The sequence below is a fragment of the Trachypithecus francoisi genome, unplaced genomic scaffold, assembly GCF_009764315.1.
Source record: "Trachypithecus francoisi isolate TF-2019V2 unplaced genomic scaffold, Tfra_2.0 Lachesis_group2, whole genome shotgun sequence".
NCBI classification, from domain to species: Eukaryota; Metazoa; Chordata; class Mammalia; order Primates; family Cercopithecidae; genus Trachypithecus; species Trachypithecus francoisi.
In genome coordinates, this window is record NW_022681465.1 from 41,141,172 (window position 1) to 41,162,748 (window position 21,577).

General features: G+C 34.3%; 1 protein-coding gene across 11 annotated transcripts in view; it reads left to right on the plus strand.

The window, feature by feature from the left end:
- Nucleotides 1-21,577, plus strand: part of MCTP1 (multiple C2 and transmembrane domain containing 1) — a 612,722-nt gene that overhangs the window by 374,923 nt on the left and 216,222 nt on the right. For 3 of the 11 annotated variants that reach the window (XM_033179111.1, XM_033179113.1, XM_033179119.1), the window contains exons 5-7: nucleotides 423-534; nucleotides 8,953-8,991; nucleotides 16,613-16,672. In XM_033179111.1, coding sequence (XP_033035002.1) covers nucleotides 423-534; nucleotides 8,953-8,991; nucleotides 16,613-16,672 — 211 coding nt within the window. Of the gene's footprint in view, nucleotides 1-422; nucleotides 535-8,952; nucleotides 8,992-12,252; nucleotides 12,418-16,612; nucleotides 16,673-21,577 lie in introns of all 11 variants that reach the window. The other 8 variants (XM_033179117.1, XM_033179115.1, XM_033179120.1 and 5 more) reach the window with 4 other exon arrangements.

Genomic DNA, 21,577 nt, shown 5'->3' on the forward strand with positions numbered 1-21,577 from the left:
GTGCATGTATATATGTGTATATATTCACATGTGTGTATCTACCTGTGCATGTATATATGTGTATATATATTCACTTGTGTGTATGTATATGTATATGTATGGTGCTTGTGTTCTCTGTGGGTTTAGAGAGCATAGAAAGGAGACTGATGGGCTTCTTAATAGGGTTGTAGTTTCTTGGCCTTTTCAACCACTTTCTGGAACTTTCATGGGTTTAGAAAGCAGAAATTCATCTGGTGAATTCAGATCTACTCCCAGTTTATTGGATAACTTAATACGCTGATAATATTTTAATAACAAAAATTGTCCCAAGAAAGTAAAGGAAGACAAAATTGCTTTTTATCTTAAAAGAATAAGTATTATTGAAAATATATTTGGCTTATTCATTTAATGACTGTTCAAAATCTAAATATTTTCTATCACAGGCCCACAGATGTGACCCTTACTCTGAAAGATCCTCATTATCCTGACCATGATCTTGGAATCATTTTGCTCTCAGTCATCCTTACCCCTAAAGAAGGAGAGTCCAGGGATGTGGTAAGTTCCCCCACAGCCTAGTAGGAGCTCTTTCTTGCTCTCTCTTGTTCGAATGTTGTGAGCCTTTCTTTGGACCCAGAGGTAGTAATGAAGAAAAGCTGCCTATGAAAACATGCTCTGTTCTTTATTTCTGTGAGTACCTAGGTATTGCTCATTCATGCTTATTGTATCTTTTCAACTCTAATTTCCTGTTCCACCCTCCAGATCAGAACCTCTTGTTGTAAATAAGAAACAGATTTGAATTTTTATTTTAATTTTATTTCTCAATTTCAGACATGCTATATTACAGGCAAATATTAGTATTCATTTGGGGAATACATTTATTAGTGAATTGAATACTCGGAATTCCACGTTAAGGTATCCAGACCCTGCTGTTTTGACTGCATTGTCAGGTGTACCACAACAGAGAAAATGAGGTGAAATTATAACAGAGTTTCTGCTTTCTGGTATTTGTTTACTGAATGATAAGTGAGTACTTTTCATCTTCTTGATGGGCTTCCATATTGATATTACCCATTTTTCAGCACTAGCTGTCTGTACGTCCTTGCACACCATGCTGCTATGAGAAACTGACAAGGGACACAGAGGAGCCAATTACTCCCCCACAGTTGAAGTGACATTAAAAAATATCAGGCTGGACCCACATCAGTATGCTTGCTAGTGTACTTTCCGCCACAACTTGCCAGAGATAATTTATTAGACTCAATGTGCTTTCATGTGCCTGGGAACTACTCTAACTAGCTCTGACTATAACACATTTTAGTAGTAGACATAATTTTTTTAGGCAAGTCGAAATACTCTATTTCAGCAATGTATGTATTTCTGTCCTGAAATAATGCATGATTAAAGTTGGTTATAGATTGTCTGCTGGAAAGGTATTGTTGGCATTTTCCACTAGACTGTAGGTAAATATTGTGAATTACAACTTCAAATTTGGAAATACTTTAAACTCACTGAAAAATTCACCCTTTCAAGAATTATTTCTCTCCATCCTTTTTAGAAATGTAATGATGACACATATGTTTATATATAATATTTGCTAAATTGGGTTAAGTATCTATACTTCATTCACTGAGGAAGAAATTTCTCTTTTTAAATAAGAATTACCAGATAGTAATACCTAGTGTGAGAACTTAGCTTGGTAAAATTATGTATGTATGTATGCACATGCATCCTTGTGCAGAGGGGTGGGTGAGAAACAATTTTTACAAAAAGTATTTAGAAATGAAAGCCCGTCATCTTAGAAGTCACTACTTCAGAAGATATCATTTCACCCAGCACAAGCCAAGAAGTATAACCTAGCTGGCTAATCCATACATAGGAATCAATTGTAAATGTTCATTTTGAGTTTTATTCAAATGATTCAATGATTCTAGTATTCACCAAGAACCTACTTTAAGCCAGTTCCTGTGCTGGACACTTAGGATACAATAGAACTTAGACTCAGTGGAGAACCCAGGAATCAATTAGTCACTGATAGGAACAACTGTTTTAAATGCTGTGAAAAAGAGGTACGACTGCTGAAAGAGCAAATATAGGAAAATTTTTACTAGCCAGGGGTTAAGGATTCTCTAAGGAAGTCAAATAAGACCTGAAATATGAAGTGTAAAACAGGCCTTAATAAAGCAAAAACAAGAAAGAGAGGTGGTATTTAAAGCAGAGGAGACAACACACACAAAGGCCATGTGACAAGAGGAACCATGTTGCATTTCAAGAATTGAAAAACCACTGGAGTTTAGAGAAGGTGAAAGCAAAGACAGCGTGGGTGATCAGAGTGCATAATGGCACAGGGGTGGAAGGACAATGCCCAGACTGTGTAGAACTAATTGACCATGTTAAGGTTTGGGTCTTTCCCCAAAAAACTGTGGGGAGCCATTGAAAGATCTGTGAATTGAAAGCAGTGGAATCGTATTTGCCTTTTGAAAATATCTCTGTGGCTGCATTGTAGAAAACATATTGAAGGGGTAAGAATGGATACCTGGAGACCAATTAGGAGGCCATGGCGAAAATCCAGATGAAAGATGATGGAACTTTGGATTAGGACTGTCAGAGGTAGAGATGGAGGGAAATTGGCAGGTTTACCTATAGGAGGTAAAAATCAACAAGACTTGATGATAGAATATTCTTGTGCTGGGGTTCTTTGTTATTTTAATGAAGGACAACACTTCATAAATCAAGATACCTAAGTGTCTGAGATCCTGTGTATTACCAGACCATCTAAACTTGCAATATTCCTGGAGATTGGAATGATATAGCAGCGATTGTGGTGATTTGGGTGATGTGATAATGTATAGTCAGCTGAATTTTTACATTAAAGGGATGTTTATTAAACACTCTAACGTCAAACTGAGGGTTTGAGGGAGCAAGTTAATATCAGGAGACCTTACGATGAAACTGCTGAGTTGTTCTAAATTACACAGAAATATATGTCAGCACAGGCAAAGTAGTTTCCAACATTATTTTTTCTTCAACAATCCTTCAAAAATCCCTCAATCTCCATGGTTGCTCAAATTTATTTTTTAAATGTAAAAATTATTTAAAAATATTACAGTGCCTGGGAGCTGATCATCAGTAAGTTATCAAACACAAATAAAGAAGAAAATAGGTGGGTTACATGAAAGTAGTTATACATCACAAATAAGGTTTTCTTCATCTTCTTTTCCTCCTTTTCCTTTCTCTTCATCATATCTCTTCAGCCACATTCACCCTTAACACAAAAAGTTCCTCCTGAAATCCTCATGCTATTTTCTTGGCTCAAATCCATTTGACTACCCCAGATTTTTTGGAAGAAATCTTTCCAAAGGTATTTTTCATCTCAAAAAGTGTTTTTACATTCATTGCCTTACTTCATGCCCTCTTCTTTCAAAGTTCCAGAGAGCACTGCATTCACTCTGCTGCATTAAGAGAGAAATGGTGTCTTCTCTCCTTCTATCCTGTTATTGACTCTCTTATGGCTTCTTTCTTCATCAGAGAAGCAAGTGGCTCAATCAGGGCTTAGAAAAGACACAGTGATCAAGTCTGTTCAGAGCCAGCCTCTGGCTGGTGAACATCCCTGTACTTTCCGTCATGACCTCAGTCACCCCTGAGGAGCCAGAGAGAACGGTAACCAGTGTGGTTATCCTGGCTCATCCTCATGGGTACAATCAATAGCTGAGGCATGGACTTGGTTGTATAGAAGCAAGCAGGGCCAGAGGAGAGGGGAGAAAGGAGGGAGGGGAGAAAGATTCCCCAACTGGAGATTCTACTGGGATTCAGTATCCTGGCTATTGGGATGTCCTAAATTTGAACCTGGTTTCTAAATATATGCTCTATGTTATGAAAATGCCACAAAATACATATAAATTGGCTTTTCTTTTGTGTTTGTCCCACATTGCAGTTCTATAACTATTTTATTAAGCTCTCTAAAACTGATTCTTATATTTAGCAATACTGGTTATTAGGTTTTGAAACTCTAAATAAGAACCATTTGTAGGCATCTGTATAAAACAAAATACTTATTGATCATCTACTAAGCATTATAGTAGGCTTTATAACTCTCTCCTTCTTCTTCTTCTAAGTTTTCAGTGACTTGTGGCTATTTCTCTAATTAAATTAAAACTTCTGGTGAGAAATTTTAAGTGTCTCCAACAAGCAATGTATGTTCCCTCACTGTAACTTCTGTCCCAGCCATACAAATTCCTTCATGGTTCACCTTCTCTCAAGTCCAGGCTTTCTTCAGCGTTACCTGTGTACCTAAAATATGCCTATGTATAGTTCACCTTGCCTCCATCCTACATCCTATCACTCATACGAGGGGAATTATATATATATAATACATAAAGTCTTCCTTATGATGACTTCAAAAGACCAAGTGAGAGTATATGTTTTTTTCTTACCTCAATATTCAAATCCCTGGGGTTGTCACAAACAATATCAACTCATGATTAAATAATGATTTAATTTTCTTTTGTAAGTTCTTAAAATTAGTATATTAATGATAATCTGCTTGAAATCAAGCCTTATTGCTCTTCCTACAGAATTCTAATGATTGACAATAAATTATAAACCCATCACTGTATTTTCTTCATTCTGTAACATGTCAAATATCAGCTTAATAATTTTTCTGGGCTACATTTGAAGTTTCTTGGTTAAAACTCAGAGATCCAATATATCTTCTAGTTAAATTTTTAGATATCTCAAAGATATAACATACTGCAGCTATAAAAATGGCATGCTGAACTTTCACCAATTATTCAGAAACAAATTCTATTTAGAGAAATTTAAGCTAAAAATGCAACAAACCAGAAATCAGTTACTGTATGCTTCACAATCCCCAGAAAATGAGAATTATGTAAGAAAGGAATAAAGGCAAATTTTGCATTGACCCTCACCGAGAAAAATTACAAGAGTTCTGTTCTCTTTGATTACTAGCTCAGAAATAATTTATTTCAGGCTTTTAGCACTGAAGATGTTAGTTCAAAAACCACGTTTATTCGTATGCCTGTATTGATAAAACTTTGCTAAATATTTTATATGTATTAAAAATGGAGAATGAAAGAGATGTGTTTCAAGAGCCTTTTACAGATAAATCCGAACAATCAAATAGGAAATAGAACATTAATGTTAATAAAATGCTATGCCAAGGTAGGAAGAAATGAATAACTGGAAGTACAGAGTCCTTAGCATTACAAAGTGGTAAGATTTCTAAAACAGTCATCTTGTGAGTTTTTTATGCACTGTTAATAGTAACAATACGTTCCATGAATTATGCAGTTGGGATGATTTCTCCTTGTGTGGATTGCCAGCTCTAGAAATCATAAAAGTGAAGAACGAGTTGAAAATCCTATCAGCCTACTGAATCTACTAAAGCCTCTAAAATATTCAATGTCTAATTGCAGCAATTTGTATTTCATAGGTGCCATATCAAAATCTTCTTCATTGAGGTCATGATTGAGTCTTTTAAAAAAATTCCCAGATGTGAACAGATATATATGTATATACATTTTAAGTCTCCAGCATTGTGTGTACAAGAAACCAAAACCTCCTTGGGGGGCATGCTGATGAGTTGCATGGCACAATTGTCATTTCTGTTTTGATTGCATGTCCTATTTTTGAACCTGTAAAAGTGTGTAGTGCATATCTGTGTGTCCTATATATGGCAATTTGTCTGATAGTGTGTTTGAGTTCTTTCTGGCTCTTTTTCTAGCAGAGTTCAATCCACAGCTTTCTTCATTGGAGAATTTGTGAAATAAAAGTGAGTTAATTTGTGTTACACACTCTCTTAAATAACCTAGACCTAAAATTGCTTGCCTAAGGCTAAAAAATAGAAAATTCAAAGAAACATATGAATGACCTTAGTTGGCCTTTGATGAGTGAAAAAAAAAACTTCTTTATCTTGAATTAGTTTTGATATTCTTCAGAATTATTACACAGCCAACATTTGAAGAAATATCTACCTACAAAAAGTTGAATATATGTATGCTTTATAAGATGTACGTTACTATTGTATCTAATTATTCTGTGATTTTTTATATGTACAGTAGTTATACAGTTGCCTAAAAAGTCACTTCAACAAAAGATAAAAATTAAAAAATGGATTGAGATTGTGGAGTCTTTTAAAAACAGTTACTTCTGCAGCTCTATCACAAGCCATATTTTTGTGCTACTTCATTCCTTTTACTGGCTTCAAGGAAGTTGAGCTGCTAATGAAGAATTTGAATTGTGCTATAATCATATCAGGTAATAATCCTTTCAAAAATTAATTCATATGTTTCTCAGCTGAAGTTAAGATCATAGAGCAAAAAATAAATCTTATTTTTCTATAATTTGCTTCATCTTCTATTTTTTGCAATCCCCAATCTTCCTTCTCTAACATGTCTCACAGATAGCAAAGAAAACATTATTAATAGTTTATCTATTAAATTAATTTTCTTTTTAACTTTTCTACTGTTTTATTGAACTGACCTTAACCCAACTACTTAAAAGAAAAAGGGACTTAGAAGTGAGATACTTAAACCCATTGCTTTGCTAGTACATTTGGCTCAAGAGGCAGAAATGTTATAAAATGTAGGGTCATTTTGAGAGTCACTGGGTATAGTGATAGAACTTTAGGTACTGAATTAGGAAAATAATGAATGGGTTCTCATAACTGCTAAATCTTTCCTATTTATACTTAGGGTAATCACTGACTTTTTCTTGTATCAGTTTCTCAATCTGAAAAAGAAAACCTTGCAGGCAGCCTGCTTATAAAGCTGATTTTGAGAGACAGGACAAATACTGGCCCTATATTTTGTTTTACTATAGAAGGTTAATTTTATGTGGTGCTTGTGAGTCAGGGGATGTGACTTTGTGGAATCCTTGTAATATTGACTAGTGTTGCCATGAGATTTCACTCTTTCTAACGTTCTATGGCCCTTTTACATAGCATAACATTTCTTATATAATGGAATTTTATATGATAAAATTCTCAGATGCTAGATAATGATGATAAATGACCATGAATTAGTAGATTGTACTTTTTATATATCTTCATTGTTCTTGATTGATTTGACTCAAAATATTGTCTCTAGGAGATACCATTCTTTGTCCATTGAAACTCTGCTTGGTGAGAAAGTTGAGCATTTATTATCCAACTCTTACGGGTCAGTTTTTGTAAATATAACGTACCACTTAAGTATTTGGTTTCCAGCTGCCTTTTGGTGATGATGGAGGAAGTGGTGGTGGTGGTGATGATGATGATGATGATACTGATGATAATAAATCATTTAACATCAAAAATAAAGATTTATTACATGTCCCCCTAGATGGCCACCTCTATAACCCAATGCTGGGATCTGTTGCTTCAAAATGAATTGGACATTTAGTACTTTGAAAACATGAATTATTTCTATAATAGTATTTGATAACAGTGCTTTGCAGTTTCCTGACTTAAAAAAAAAAAAAGGAGGGGTGATGAGGAATCATTGTAACCTTAGGAAATCTATTATTATTTTATGTTTTGGTCAACATTTAACGAAGACTGTATGTAGAGAAAATATGCCCTATACGACCACTCCCTACAGAAAAGAGGAACGTATAATTATCTTTGAAAATGTTATGCTAGTCTTAGTTTTTACCCTAGAATGTACACATTCATTCTTGTGGTTTAGGTTAAAGGTTGCCCTCATCTTATATTAAAATCTTTCCATTTTTGTGTTATTCTAATCCATGAGTAGTTTCTGACATGGTTCTTTTTTACGGTGAATCCTCCTGAAAGAGATACAGTTCTTAAAGTTGCATTTCCCTGATATACAAATATGGCACAAGCACTTTACGCTATATTCCTTGCCCTGAATATTTCCTATTCTCCACTTCATCTGCCTTAAAGATAATAGTAAAGCAAAGAGAGGGGAAAGAGGTTAATCAGGAAGGTTAATACTTCAGTGTTCATTGAGAAATTTTTTAAAGTGAAGAGAGGAAACAAAAAAAATCATTAGCTTTTATGATTTAGTTTATTCAAGAGATTAGTGATCTTGGGGATGCATTACAAAGCTCTAGAACCTTAATTAAAACTTTTGGCCATACATATTTCTTAGTATGACACAAACTAAGTAGTTTAAAGATATGCTTTCACTAAACATTTCTTTTTTTTTTTTTTTGAGACGGAATCTTGCTGTGTTGCCCAGGCTGGAGTGCAGTGGCACTATCTCGGCTCACTGCAAGCTCCGCCTCCCAGGTTCACGCCATTCTGCCTCAGCCTCCCGAGTAACTGGGACTACAGGCGCCCGCTACCACACTCCGCTAATTTTTTTGTATTTAAAGTAGAGACGGGGTTTCATTGTCTTAGCCAGGGTGGTCTGGATCTCCTGACCTCGTGATCCGCCCGCCTTGGCCTCCCACAGTGCTGGGATTACAGGCGTGAGCCACTGCACCAGGCCTCACTAAACATTTAGCAGGAAAATGCACTAGTAGCCATCACAGTATGCAGCATTTGTTTTCAATTGAAAGCATCTGTAGACCCTGATGTAGTTAAAGATGAACTGGAAGCAGAGACAATTCTACAATGCCACCAAAGCAAAAGATTTTGAATGTGTTTGAAGAGAAAAGTTATTATATACCTGATCAAGTCATGTACACCCTCAACCTCCACCACCAAAAGGAGCCATTGGAAATTATGAGACTCCATGTGTTTTTTTCAGTCAGTAAAGGCATCCCAGTACTGGTCTCATTTTTTTTTTTTTTAACAAAGGAATAAATCAAATGAACTCTCACCAGAAAGACTGCTGGAATGTTAAAGTTGTTTCTCTAGTCGTGTGTGCGTGGAAAACAAGTTTTGTGTTGTACAATTGCTGCAGGCACTGTTTGCTGTTTCAAGGGCTAATGTTTCCGCTATAAAACAACTGGCTGCCCTCTTCTGTACTTGAGTGAAAAGATAATGAAAATGCTTTATTTTATTTACAGACAATGCTAATGAGGAAGAGTTGGAAAAGATCAAGTAAGGTAATTCTTAGCTTGTGATCTTTCAGCTTTTCTTGTTGAGAAGAATTATCATCTGCTTTCCCAGATCTCTCTCATCTCTTCAAAGTGTGCTACCAGATTTCATACTATTCGATTGTTACTTTTCCCCATAAATTTAAGCAAACCATGTGATGTTTTTTTAAATAGAAATCACACTGATCAATAGCTTCAAATCATTCTTTCACTATTTTTCTGGTCACTTCTCAACATCATTCTCAGCATCTGGTCTCAACTATATATGCAACAGGGTCTAGAAAATTGCTTCGCGCCAGGAATAAAATGATGAGGCTAGGGGAGGGACAACTCCAGACAGAAGAAAGATTTGCACAATTTATTTTATTTTGGGGGGTCACAGAAAATTGAGTATGAGGCTTTCTAAACTCATAAATTCCTGTATCATTACATCTTTACAGTATACAATAAGAACCATTTTTCCCCATTGTCTCTTCTCACGTTAAGAAATCAAGTGAGAGGAGTTTATGGTTCCTGTAATTTACTAAGCCCCAGCTCTTTTGCAACTTGTAAGATATGCAAAATATAAACTAAGCGTTTAATTTGTTCAGTGGTGCTGCCACTCTTGACACAGGTATCAAGATGAAACAACTTTTATATGAATATACCTTGAAATAAATAAAAAAGATTTTACTTGGAAAAATCTTGTCTCCTCAAATTTCTACTTAGAGTCAGTATTCCTTTTTAATAGTGACTAATTTTTTTAGACCCTGGAACATGACAATCTTTTTCCTTCCATTCTGATTGAATCATGCTTTTACCTAAGCTTTTCTTTAATTTTGTCATTTTTATTACTGTGAATTAATATATATATCAAAATGTTTTTATATTTATGGTAATGACAATCTATTTGAACAAGTGTCTCTTACTGTACATTTTCTCCCTAATTCCTATGGCATTAATGATCAAAGAATAATTTGGCTCACAAAAAAGTCAGGACTCCCATTAAAATGGGAATAAAAATAAAAATAAAACTTTATTATTTTAATAAAATGAAAAACGCTTATTAAGGAAGGTTGCTGAATATTTCTAACTTAATGTTCACTGTGATTTTCACTAATCAAAATAAAGTTTCAAGATGTTTTGAAGAAATATTTGCACTGTTCATGTTTGTATTACTCTTTTTCCTTTGTAATTATAAAGTTATTGTTATATTAAAAGTGTATATTTTTTTAAATTTGTATAATTGGATATATTTGTGTAAAAAACATGACAACCCATCAATATGTAACAATATTCTTTCAGATATATTTAACATGCTAGAGCAAGATATTATATAATATTTAGTATTAATTAATGGGAATAATCCATTTATTGTATAAAAGGAAGAACAGAAATGAAGATTCTGCCAGGCACAGTGGCTCACACCTGTAATCCCAGCACTTTGGGAGGCCGAAGTAGGTGGATTACTTGAGGTCAGGAGTTCAAGACCAGCCTGGCCAACATGGTGAAACCCCGTCTCTACTAAGAATACAAAAATTAGCCAGGCATGGTGGCATACGCCTGTAATCCCAGCTTCTAGGGAGGCTGAGGCAGGAGATGGCTTAAACCCTGGAGGCAGAGGTTGCAGTGAGCAGAGATCATGCCATTTCACTCCAGTCTGGGCAACAAAGTGAGGCTCTGTCTCAAAAAAAAAAAAAAAAAAAAAATTCTTCTTTAAAAATTATATTAAATGTACATTTAAATGTAAATATAATTTTAAACATAAATTAAGTAAAAGTGTATCACATACTTTTGTTCCATATATAGAAAATTTAAAATGAATAATAAACATCTATCGTCTACTGTTTTTATATCTAAAATTCTTGGAGTTTATATTTATTATTAGCAATCCATTTATGTATTCAAATGGATACATTTTTCAAGCTTCCAACTGAAGATACAGAATTCCTATGTCTAACAGCACTCGTTTGAGTACTTGGCAGATTATATTTAGTACAGTGTTAACATAAGCTTTTGGGTTTTAGCCTAAGGGATTTTCAACTTTGAAAATTTTAATGGGGATATTGAATACTAAGTGAAGTAAAATTGGTTAACTCATTTGATTTTTTTTTTTTCTGTGAGAACATACTGAACACCTGCTAATTCATTCAGATTTTTTACTGTGCCCTAAAACATTTGCCATATTCATCCATATTAGTGTTACAAGAGCACAATGTTAAATTCAAAATGGGGGGAAAGTTTGACATTTCAATTACTAGCTAGTCCACCTTCCTTCACACACTCTGCTACGTTGAAACTGCTCCCTGAATCTTTTCGTCCAGTAAATTGTGCTTCCTGGGAAACTAAGGGGTAAGGGACTATACTGTGTAGTTTTAAAGGTTTTACTATGTTACTGTTTTATGAAAATGCATCATTTTCTAAATATTTCAATCTTCTTGTAAATTCTCGTCTGAGTACAGATTTTTCGTTTTTTATTTTTGGAAATAGGGTGTAATTTTATTTGCATTACATTTAAATATGGGTATTTCATATATAACTATGTTCAAATTCAAAGGTAAATTTTTCATAAAAACATAGATCATTTTCTTCCTCGGAATCTTGATTTACAGAATGAGGTCTCCCGCATCTTCATGGAAGGGCTTTGGCATGCAGCCTGTCTTTGAGTGTCAGTGGTGAATAGATAATCTAAGAAGTGTAAATTTTGTAGCAAAGACTTAAAGATAGCCAGTGTTGTTAGAGATTCTCTCCAGTATGGAGTTTTTCTTCCTTTGCTTAGTTTCTTTCAGAAGTGATGTAACTACAGAGGAAGAAGGGCTAAATTGACACAGTTGTTGTTCTTTTAAATACGCCTGTCTCCCCACTATACAATGTGAATCAGCTCATGGAATTTCCCATTCCTTAAGCATCTACTCGTCATTTTCATCATCTTGGCTTTCTGTAATGAAATTTCTTTGCCTATTTTTGTAACCATACTTCTGCTAATAATAGGCTCTTTCAATGGAAATCTTATTATTTGTGGCACTCACATAATGTGGGGTCGTATTTAACTATTGAAATCAAAAGAAGAATCTCCAGCTTGAGGACAGGGAGATCCTAACTGCTGTTCGGACTAACTTATTATTTTTTGGGGGTGGGTGGGTGGGTAATTGTATTACCACTTAGCAATACATAGGAAAAAATGCATCTAAACTTACATCCGAAAAACAAGAATGTATAAAGTATGCATTATATTTGAATGGCATATAAACAAGTATATAGATATAAATTCTATAATATTTCCTCTTCTAGGGACAGAATCATCCTTTAAAAGACTCATTCTGGTTTTCCACAAGCACACTTTCTATTATGCACATTTTGAATTCTGCCCCACACTCAGCTGTTATAGAATTATGTTATTTTAAGAAGAAAGGGACTGATGTCTCCTTAAACTTGGGCAACAGAAGAATTATCCAGGTGAAAGAGTTACTCTTATGTTACAAAAATGTGTTTTAGCAGAGAAATGGTAGTGCTTTGGATTATTGCAATATTTTATTCTTTAGGAGAAACTTATCACTGATAATTTATTCTAAGGTTAAATTATTCATGAAGAAAGTTTCATGAACTCAAAAGAGATGATTTATATGTATTTTGTGAATACATTTTGTGGGGTGAAGCCAAAAATGGAAAAATGTAATGAAATAATTGGCTCTATCAAACAGTAAGCAATTATGATTTTACATTACATTGTGTATGTGTGTGTGTGTGTGTGTGTATGTGTGTGCTTTAACCTAGAATAATGAATTTACCAATGGGTAAAGGTGAGATAATAATAAACTTATTATTTATTTCAATAAATTACCTCAATTATATGAGAAATATTATTGTGATGATATAAAAACATACACATTGCAATTCATATTCTTGACAATAACAGTTTAGAATTGTTTTTCTTTCAGAAAAGTTCATCCTTTGAATAATATAATACAGACTACTGTGACAGTGTCTGATTATCATATCTTCTGTTACTTGACAGCTTATATCTTTTTTAAATAATACATCTTTTTATAAAGATTTTATTATAACCACTTAGCATAATTTTAATGAACTATAAAACACTTTATTCATTGGTTGAATGAAGCAATTTTTAATAAGACTTTTGGCAAGGAGATCATTAATTTAAACTAGAGAACACTTTCAACTCCATAAGTCTGCAGGGCGTAGTAGTTAAACCTGACACCTTGGATGACACATTAAAAATGCATCAGCGAAAACTCTAAGTGTTTTAATTTAACTAACGGTGGAGAAATAGATTAACACATCTTTAAGTATCTCACACAGTCAGCTAGACATGATGAAAAAAAGTCATTATTTAGCAACTATCAAGTTCTTTCCACAAAAACTTTATATCCTGATAATAAATACACAATTTTTTTAAAGCGGCAAAAATGAAAACTCTTGGTCATAGACTTTCTCAACTATGAGTGACCAAAATGGTTTTTCTTGGGTGCCATATTTCTAGTCACTATGCATATGTCTTTGAAAAAAAAGAATATGCTCGGTGTTTTTGAAGTAAACATAAAATTATTTTAAAAGATTTTTACTTTGCCATTGTTTGTACTCCAAAATCTGTATTATTTGGAAATGCTATAAAATCAACCTCATAAGCAAGACTTCTGAGATTCCAAATTGCAGCAATGAACAACTGGTAAATAGCAGTGAGTATTTCTATTATCAGAGAATACCTTTTGACCCCACCTGGTAACCAAGTCCTTAAATTTATAGTAAGTTTACTTAAAACAGAGATAATATAATGTCAGTAGATACTTCATTAGTCCCACAAAATACATGGAGCTATAATTAAATTTTATGTTGAGATGGTTTTTCCTTGCTATTTTGACAATATTTCCCCAAAGGCATAAAATAAATTTTTTTATATCTTGTAATTCGTAGCTACAGGGATTTGCTGTGACAATGGCATTACATTTATTTGACTGCTCTTGTTGGCTTAATGTTGTGGATTCTTCTGGAGCACATATGGATGAGTTGGTACAAAGTGAAAGGACAAAATGTAATCTCAGTGAAAGGGTGAATTCCACAGTGCTTGTGTTTCAGGTTTAGGATGTTTATTGTGTGGTCGCTGGGTGGCCTTCACATTGGTGGCATGTGTTACCAAGTGAGTCGGCCAGTTTCTTAAGATCCTTCCTGGACCGATTAAAAGGGGAGAACTAATATAACTGGGTTCCAGGATAACAGAACTAAGGGCTGCTGTACAGATTACATGGCCTTTTAATTTAACAAGATAGATAGATGGAAGGATGAATGAACGGATGGATGGATAGACAGATGGACAGTTATTAAATTGAGTGAAACTGGGAGAGATTTGTTGGTCTTAAGGGACCCTAAATGTATACAGTGAAACGATTTATAATTTTGTCAGGATCCTGGCTCCAAAGCCCTGGTTAACATAACAGTTGATAAGCTTAGTCAATATCGTGAGGCATCCTTATTGTTAGGATGGAAGCATCCAAGAGCCATGGCTTTGATGAACAGTGATTGCAATCTGACCAGGAAAGTTTATATAAATGATTTGTTTGTGTATTTATTTTTTAATCTCTTAAGTGGCCAAAATAGTATTGATAAAAGGAAATTGAGTTCCTATGAAAGCATGCTTTTGTAATCAGGAATGCTAGCTGACTTGACTCTTACATTTGAATATCAGGCTTCACAATTTCAAATCAATTGTGAAGGTTTTGAGTTTTGAAGAATTGCCAAATTATAATAGTATGTGTTGTGTTTAAAGCTCTGTATGTTAAGACTAATTTTAAAATATCACTTTTTATAAAAACTTGTTGACTAATCCTTATTCCAGCTGATAAAAAAGACTTTAAAGATTTCTGTGATTTATGAAGGCTGAAAAAAATCACATTATATGCATTTATTAGAAAAAATAAGCCATCCTTTAGTTTTATTTCCCTGTGGAAAAAAATTTATTTTCTATATTTTTTAGTCTAAAAGTTGGTTAATATTTAGATTCATAATTAGATTTTTTATCTTTTAGGAGAAATTTTCTTAGTGTATGTTAGATTTTTAGAGGCAAAAACAGAAATAAATAAGATATTCCCAATGCATCTTACTACTTTTATAAATTAGAAATCTTAGTAGAAACAGTTTAACAATTCATCTTTCAGAATAACTTCAATAATTTCCCATTATCAATTGATATTTCTGTTTTTTGTTCTGTTTCCCTTTGCTGGTACTTTATACTTTTAGCAATTTTAAAAAGTCACTTTGCCTCACTTAGTCTCTTATCTTGGTGAAGACTGAAGCGTAACTAAATATCTACAATTATGCTTTAAGATAAGTTTTCTCTGGAATTCATGAATAGTTTGTGCTATTTTTCTTGTTCTCTATAATACAATCACCACTTCTGTTTACGACTCATTTTGTAATGCCAGGTGTCTTATTATTGTTGTTGTAGTTGTTGTTATTGTTATTATTATTAGACTCTAGTGAAAGGAAGGCTTTGGCTGGTCTGTTGTAAATGGCACAGGGGTCCACAAGAAAATTAAATTGCTTCCTCTGAAATAAAGGCCTAAATTTACATGAGAACATGGATTGTAAAATGAAATATAAATTTTAGCTGATGAATGACAGAAGTAATTAAACATGGCATGAAAAGCACAGCCTGGGGACTTCAGTGGATCTAAATGTGGCTAATATTTTTGTTTCTCAAATTTTAAAAGAGAAGCCTAAGTCCTAAATCTTGATCATCATAAATCCCACCTCACCTCCAAAATCTTAATTGCTAACACAAAATCATAGAACAATCAAGGAAGCTGCAAAAGTGCTTCCTCTTTATCACAGTGTCAACTATTGATACTTTCCCATAACTGTCATCAGCTTACTGAAACTTTATCATAACTGACACCCAGAGACAGAATGCAAAGTTTTAATGTTTATGGGAAGCATGTAATTTAGATATTCTATTTAAAAATGGATAGCTATTTTTTTATCTCCCAAAGTTGAATTGGTTTCCTTTATAAAAGTCTGAGGATTAAGTAATAAACTATTCTACTTGAATCCACTGTATTACTTTTAGTCCAATAGCCAACTCTCTCAGTATTCATTTCTTTTTAAAATTATGGTCAGGGAACTTCAGTTAACTAAGTCACTTATTATATTTGTTAATTGTATTATAAAATTTGGATTTTTTTTGTAAAAATTTAAACCAAATTTGACTAGGTGCGTGTTTATATATAAGATTTCTGCAGTCATTCTTTAAAAATGCTCTGAAGTTCTATGGTTAACACAATTGTTTTGTTAAAAGGAATAAATACCTGCTTTACTTTAGAATCTTAAAATATGCTTAAACAGTTAACTTTCTATAATAAACCATCAGACTCTAAAATATATTAATGAATAATTAAGAATAAAAAGGTAAGTGGACTCTTAAAAAATTACAGAAATAATCCTCTCTAAACTTTACTCACAAAAATTTTAACTTATTCAAGGGAAGAAAACTTACAGTTTTTAAATATCCCAAGTATCTTTAGGATATATAATTTTTGGTTTTTTAATTTGCTTTGATTTTATTTGTTTGGATTTATAATACTAATTAAGTATTCTCAAAAACGTCTCAAAATGTAGCTAAATATTTGTTTGTTTTTAGGAACTTTCAGAAAATGAAGTGGTTGGATCTTATTTCTCTGTGAAGTCTCTCTTTTGGAGGGTAATGTCTAAATCTTTTTTGTTAATATTCTTGATTTTTGGTTTTGGATAGCAATTTTGAAAGTTAAATGGCAATTAAGAGTTTCACTTTTTAAGATAGGCTTCCAGATAGATGTATTCATTTGCCTCCTTTATTATCTTCTAAGTCATCTAGGTAACTAACACTTTTATTTCTATACTTGTAAAAATTAAGAGCTTCATAAATTGAACGTATTTCTTTGAAGTCATTTTATGAAATTAAGTTTATTCCAAATTCTGAGAAGCTAGAGTCTCAGGGACTCTCTGGGAATATAATGGTGCCATCTAGAAGGTCCATGAGGGCTCTTTCTTTCCTCTCTTGTAAAATGAGATTAGAATTTTCTGCTCCGTTTCCATTTGAGAAAAATATTTACTTCTGTTACAGTGATCTGTACTAGAATTCTGTCCTAGATATATACTAATCAGTTCTCTTTCTTTGAAAAGAAATCCTATAATTTAGAAAACAGCAACTCTTTTGATTTAAATAAAGACAAAATGATGACTCACAGATTACTTGTTTTAAATGTCATTTCAATTTAACTTACTCTTTGATGTTTAAGGCATAACAGCCTCATAATGACCATCCATTTCTTTCTCTGTTCTAATTCTGCATTATGCACAGCACGATTTATTACTAATGCACTTACTGCTTTCCTTTAAGAATGTTCCTCTTTCTTTGAAAATTCACACTTGGTATATGCTTAATGTAACAATAGATATTGCAGTGAAAATGCTACACTCTTAGGGCCTGGCCATTTTCCTTTCTTGGCTCTCAAACTGTTCATGATTGAAAACTACGTTTGTTTTCTTTAGAACTTTAGTATTTGCTGTAGGGTCTCTTAAGTAGACTGGCAGGTACCAGATTAAGTCATGTGTTGGTCAGTGAGCAAGTATAAGCTACATTTATTCATCCTTACCAGCTTGAATGCACGCACACTTTTTTTTTTTTTTTGCAGCTTTTTATTGTTGTGAGTTTATTTTAGTAATTATACCCTCTTCATTTACACTGTATGGCTGCCTTCATTGAAGTTACTCTGTACTTTGCTGAAATAATAATTCCTCTTATATGTTCATGCATTGTCCCGGAACACACAGAATTAGTGCTTTTAAATTGTTCCATGACTTTAAATGACGGCTTTATCCAAAAACTATTTCACTGGCCGGGCCCGGTGGCTTATACCTGTAAATCCCAGCACTTTGGGAGGCTGAGGCGGGTGGATCAACTGAGGTCAGGAGTTTGAGACCAGCCTGACCAACAGGGCAAAACCCCGTCTCTACTAAATACAAAAAATTAGCCAGGCATGGTGGCGCATGCATGTAATCCCAGCTACTCGGGAGGCTGAGGCAGGAGAATTGCTTGAACCCAGGAGGAGGAGGTTGTAGTGAGCTAAGATTGTGCCATTGCACGCCAGCCCAGGCAACAAGAGCAAACCTCTGTTTCAAAAAAAAAAGGAAATGGCACACTTCTTCAGAGTAGCATTTGGGGGTGCTCTGGGTTGAACTTGTTCTATGTGCAGCAAATGTGCACGCTGGTCATTGTGAATGAAGATTTGTCACCAGGACCAACTTCATAATTAATAGTTTTTCAAGTGTTTCCCTTTCAAGTGGCGCTCTCAAGATCTTCTTTGCTACTTCCAAGTTTTCCACTTACCAGTACTTTCCATTTGGTTGTTTTCATCCTCAAATATTCTTTAATAACCTTTCTCAATCTCTTGAACTCTTTGATCCTAGAATAACAAATGTGCAACTTTAAAAATAAGCAAGCTTTCTTGTATCCAAGGCCTGGTGGTAATGTCTTCTCTCGGCCTATGACAATGAACAGTTGACAAATGACTTGGGTCATATAGGCAGAACCTTTAGGGGTCATCTGTTTTACCAATGAGGAAAGTAAGGCCCATCAAACTGATGTCATTGCCTTGAGATACCCAGATGGCATGATCAGAAACAATATTTCTCTCTCTCTCTGAATGCCATACAAATAAATATTTTGAAGAACTTTGAAGAGCAGTAGAGTCCCTCTTTGAGTTTATGATGAATAAAGATACTTCGTATAAATAAAGCCGTTCCTTAACCTGTTATTTTTGATTGACACCCTTTCAAATTCTTCTTGCATTATTTGACCCTTTTCTTCAGCAGCTGTGTTAGCCACCAATGGATGGATGTGTTTAAGAGCCATGAGACTGCTGTGTCTGATATGCCATTTACAAAATCAGAAAATCAGTGACCAAGCCTACTTTGTTTGAGTATTGTCTTCCATAGTCACATTCAAAGGTCACTCTGGTAATGAATTGACCCCACTGCTCTTTACCCAAGCAATATTGTTATTCTGATGAACTTTTAGAGGAGATGTATATGAAAGGAGGTTACCCAGGGACATTTTCAGATATGCAAAATATCTAAATAACTCAGATAAAATCTTGCATGAAGAGTATACATGTGCTTTGTGGGTTAAGCAGGATGTGATTTAAAATAAATTCCTATCAGGATTTATACAGATCAATACATGTGTCCAAGAGATAGCAACTGATTTACACTGAGTGAAACTACATCCTAGTAAAAACTTGCTCATCTGGAACATCAGGGCTACTTGCTATATCTTAATTTTCCTGAGAGCAAAATAATGGAAAGAAAAGACTGTGTACAGGGATAGTCTAATTGTCCGAAAGCATAACATTTGTTATTCATCAAAACACTATCTTAGGATAAAAAATATTAAGCGGTGGATATGACAATTACCATGTTTCTCATGAAAACAATAAAAATTATGAGAATCAAGTTAAGTAAAAATTGTATTAAAGACTAACTTCTCACTTAAAGGTGGTAACTTAGTGCAGTGTTTTCAAATATTTAGCATGCTTACGTTTCTTTTTAGTTATCGCCTTTGAGTGGACTTACAGACTCTGGTAAAAGAATTAATTGAACAAACCACCTTACAAGAACATTGCAGGCCGGGCGCGGTGGCTCAAGCCTGTAATCCCAGCACTTTGGGAGGCCGAGACGGGTGGATCACGAGGTCAGGAGATAGAGACCATCCTGGCTAACACGGTGAAACCCCGTCTCTACTAAAAAATACAAAAAATTAGCCGGGCGAGGTGGCGGGCGCCTGTAGTCCCAGCTACTCGGGAGGCTGAGACAGGAGAATGGCGTGAACCCGGGAGGCGGAGCTTGCAGTGAGCTGAGATCCGGCCACAGCACTCCAGCCTGGGCGGCAGAGCAAGACTCTGTCTCAAAAAAAAAAAAAAAAAAGAACATTGCAGTGAATCAAAGAGAAATTTAAATATATTTTAAGTGGAAAAGCCTGGAACATGCCAAGATACTTCATATAAAAATCAAGAAAAAGGTCACAATGGGCAAAGAAGAGTACATAGAAAAATACAAAGCAATTTAGAAGTTATGTCAGAGTACTGCCTTCTGGTCAGGTCAAGCAAAAGTGTGTGTGAAGGAAGATTGAAGGCTAAGGAGAAGAGTTACTGACTTTTTAAAACAAGAATGGAATCCTGTACTGAAGCACTTACATGCTGAACAACTCAACCATAGATAACATCCACCCAAGATGAGTTCAGGAATTATCTCCATTTTTAAGTATGATGTATTTATACTCAAAAATATGTGTAACTTTTAATTAACAGTCTCGAAAACAAAAAAAAAACAGGTCTCTGTAAGGCAAGCCCAAGACTATTATTCCTTTCCCATATTATTGCTAGAAATTTGTAGATTATTTCAGCAAGCCCAAAAGATTACAATATATATGATGATTTTCTATTTGTATGTATTTTCAAACAAATGTAGTAAAAGCTTTAAAACTTTTCTTTGGCCACGATTAAAGTTAGAGAGGATAGTTAAAACATCTTAAGTAAACATAAAGAACTTCCTGGCACCATAAATTGTATCAAGAAGCAATGGAAATATAAAAGAAAGTTTAAGGATTAAAAACCAGCAGAATTTCGCTAAGGATTATGGTGCCAGTAAATCATCTTCCAAGAAAAAAAGGATCAAAGCTTTATTATAAGATGAGACACTTCAGACTGGGCTGGACAAAGCACCGAGAGGGTTTTCTGTAAAAGCAATCCTACCTTGAGAGGATGGATGGATGGCAGAACAAATGCACTTGTTGGACTTCATCATCCAGGTGCAATTCACTCGAATAAACTCAGCAGGAAAAGGAAAAGATAGAACAGGCCTGTGCCTGGGATTGAGCTAATTGCTCCACACTCGTCTTTGCAGCACAAAACAGTCATTCTAAGCTGTCATTATCTCTTCTTTGTAGTGTCTCGGGGATCATTTGATTAAATAAAAGCACATGCACCCTGTGCTGAAAATAGAAGAAAGAGCTGATTCCACACATGGCTTATTGTAAACACATAAGCAATGTCTTTCACTCCCTGTTTCAGTGTCTGGGTCTCATTTGGAAGGATTAGGTTGTACACAGGTAATAAAATCCAGGATAACAAAAGCCAAGGATTATGTGTACATATCAAGGAAGGGGATTGGTTTAACTGTGTTCCCTTAGTCGCATATTAAGTCTAAACAGATTGTTTTTATTTTGATCTATTTTTAAATCAAGATCTAGAAAAATAAAATATCTCATTGTTAGTGATCCATCTTTTCAAGGAATAGAATTACTAAACCTTTTAACTAGAACTGGAATATAGAAATGCTCCCAATTTAGATGCTAGATTCTATGACTTCACCACCTTACTAGCAGACATTAAACTATAATTTGTTAAAAAGTGAATAACATATGCTGGGGTTATTACCACCCGCCTACTCTTACTTCCTCTAATCCCTCGATTAGCCTTTGTTGATCATCTATAACCAAGGATACATTTCACCTAAGTGACAGGCAAAGTATTTTGAAAACTTCTGTACCAATTAATTTCTTTTGTTG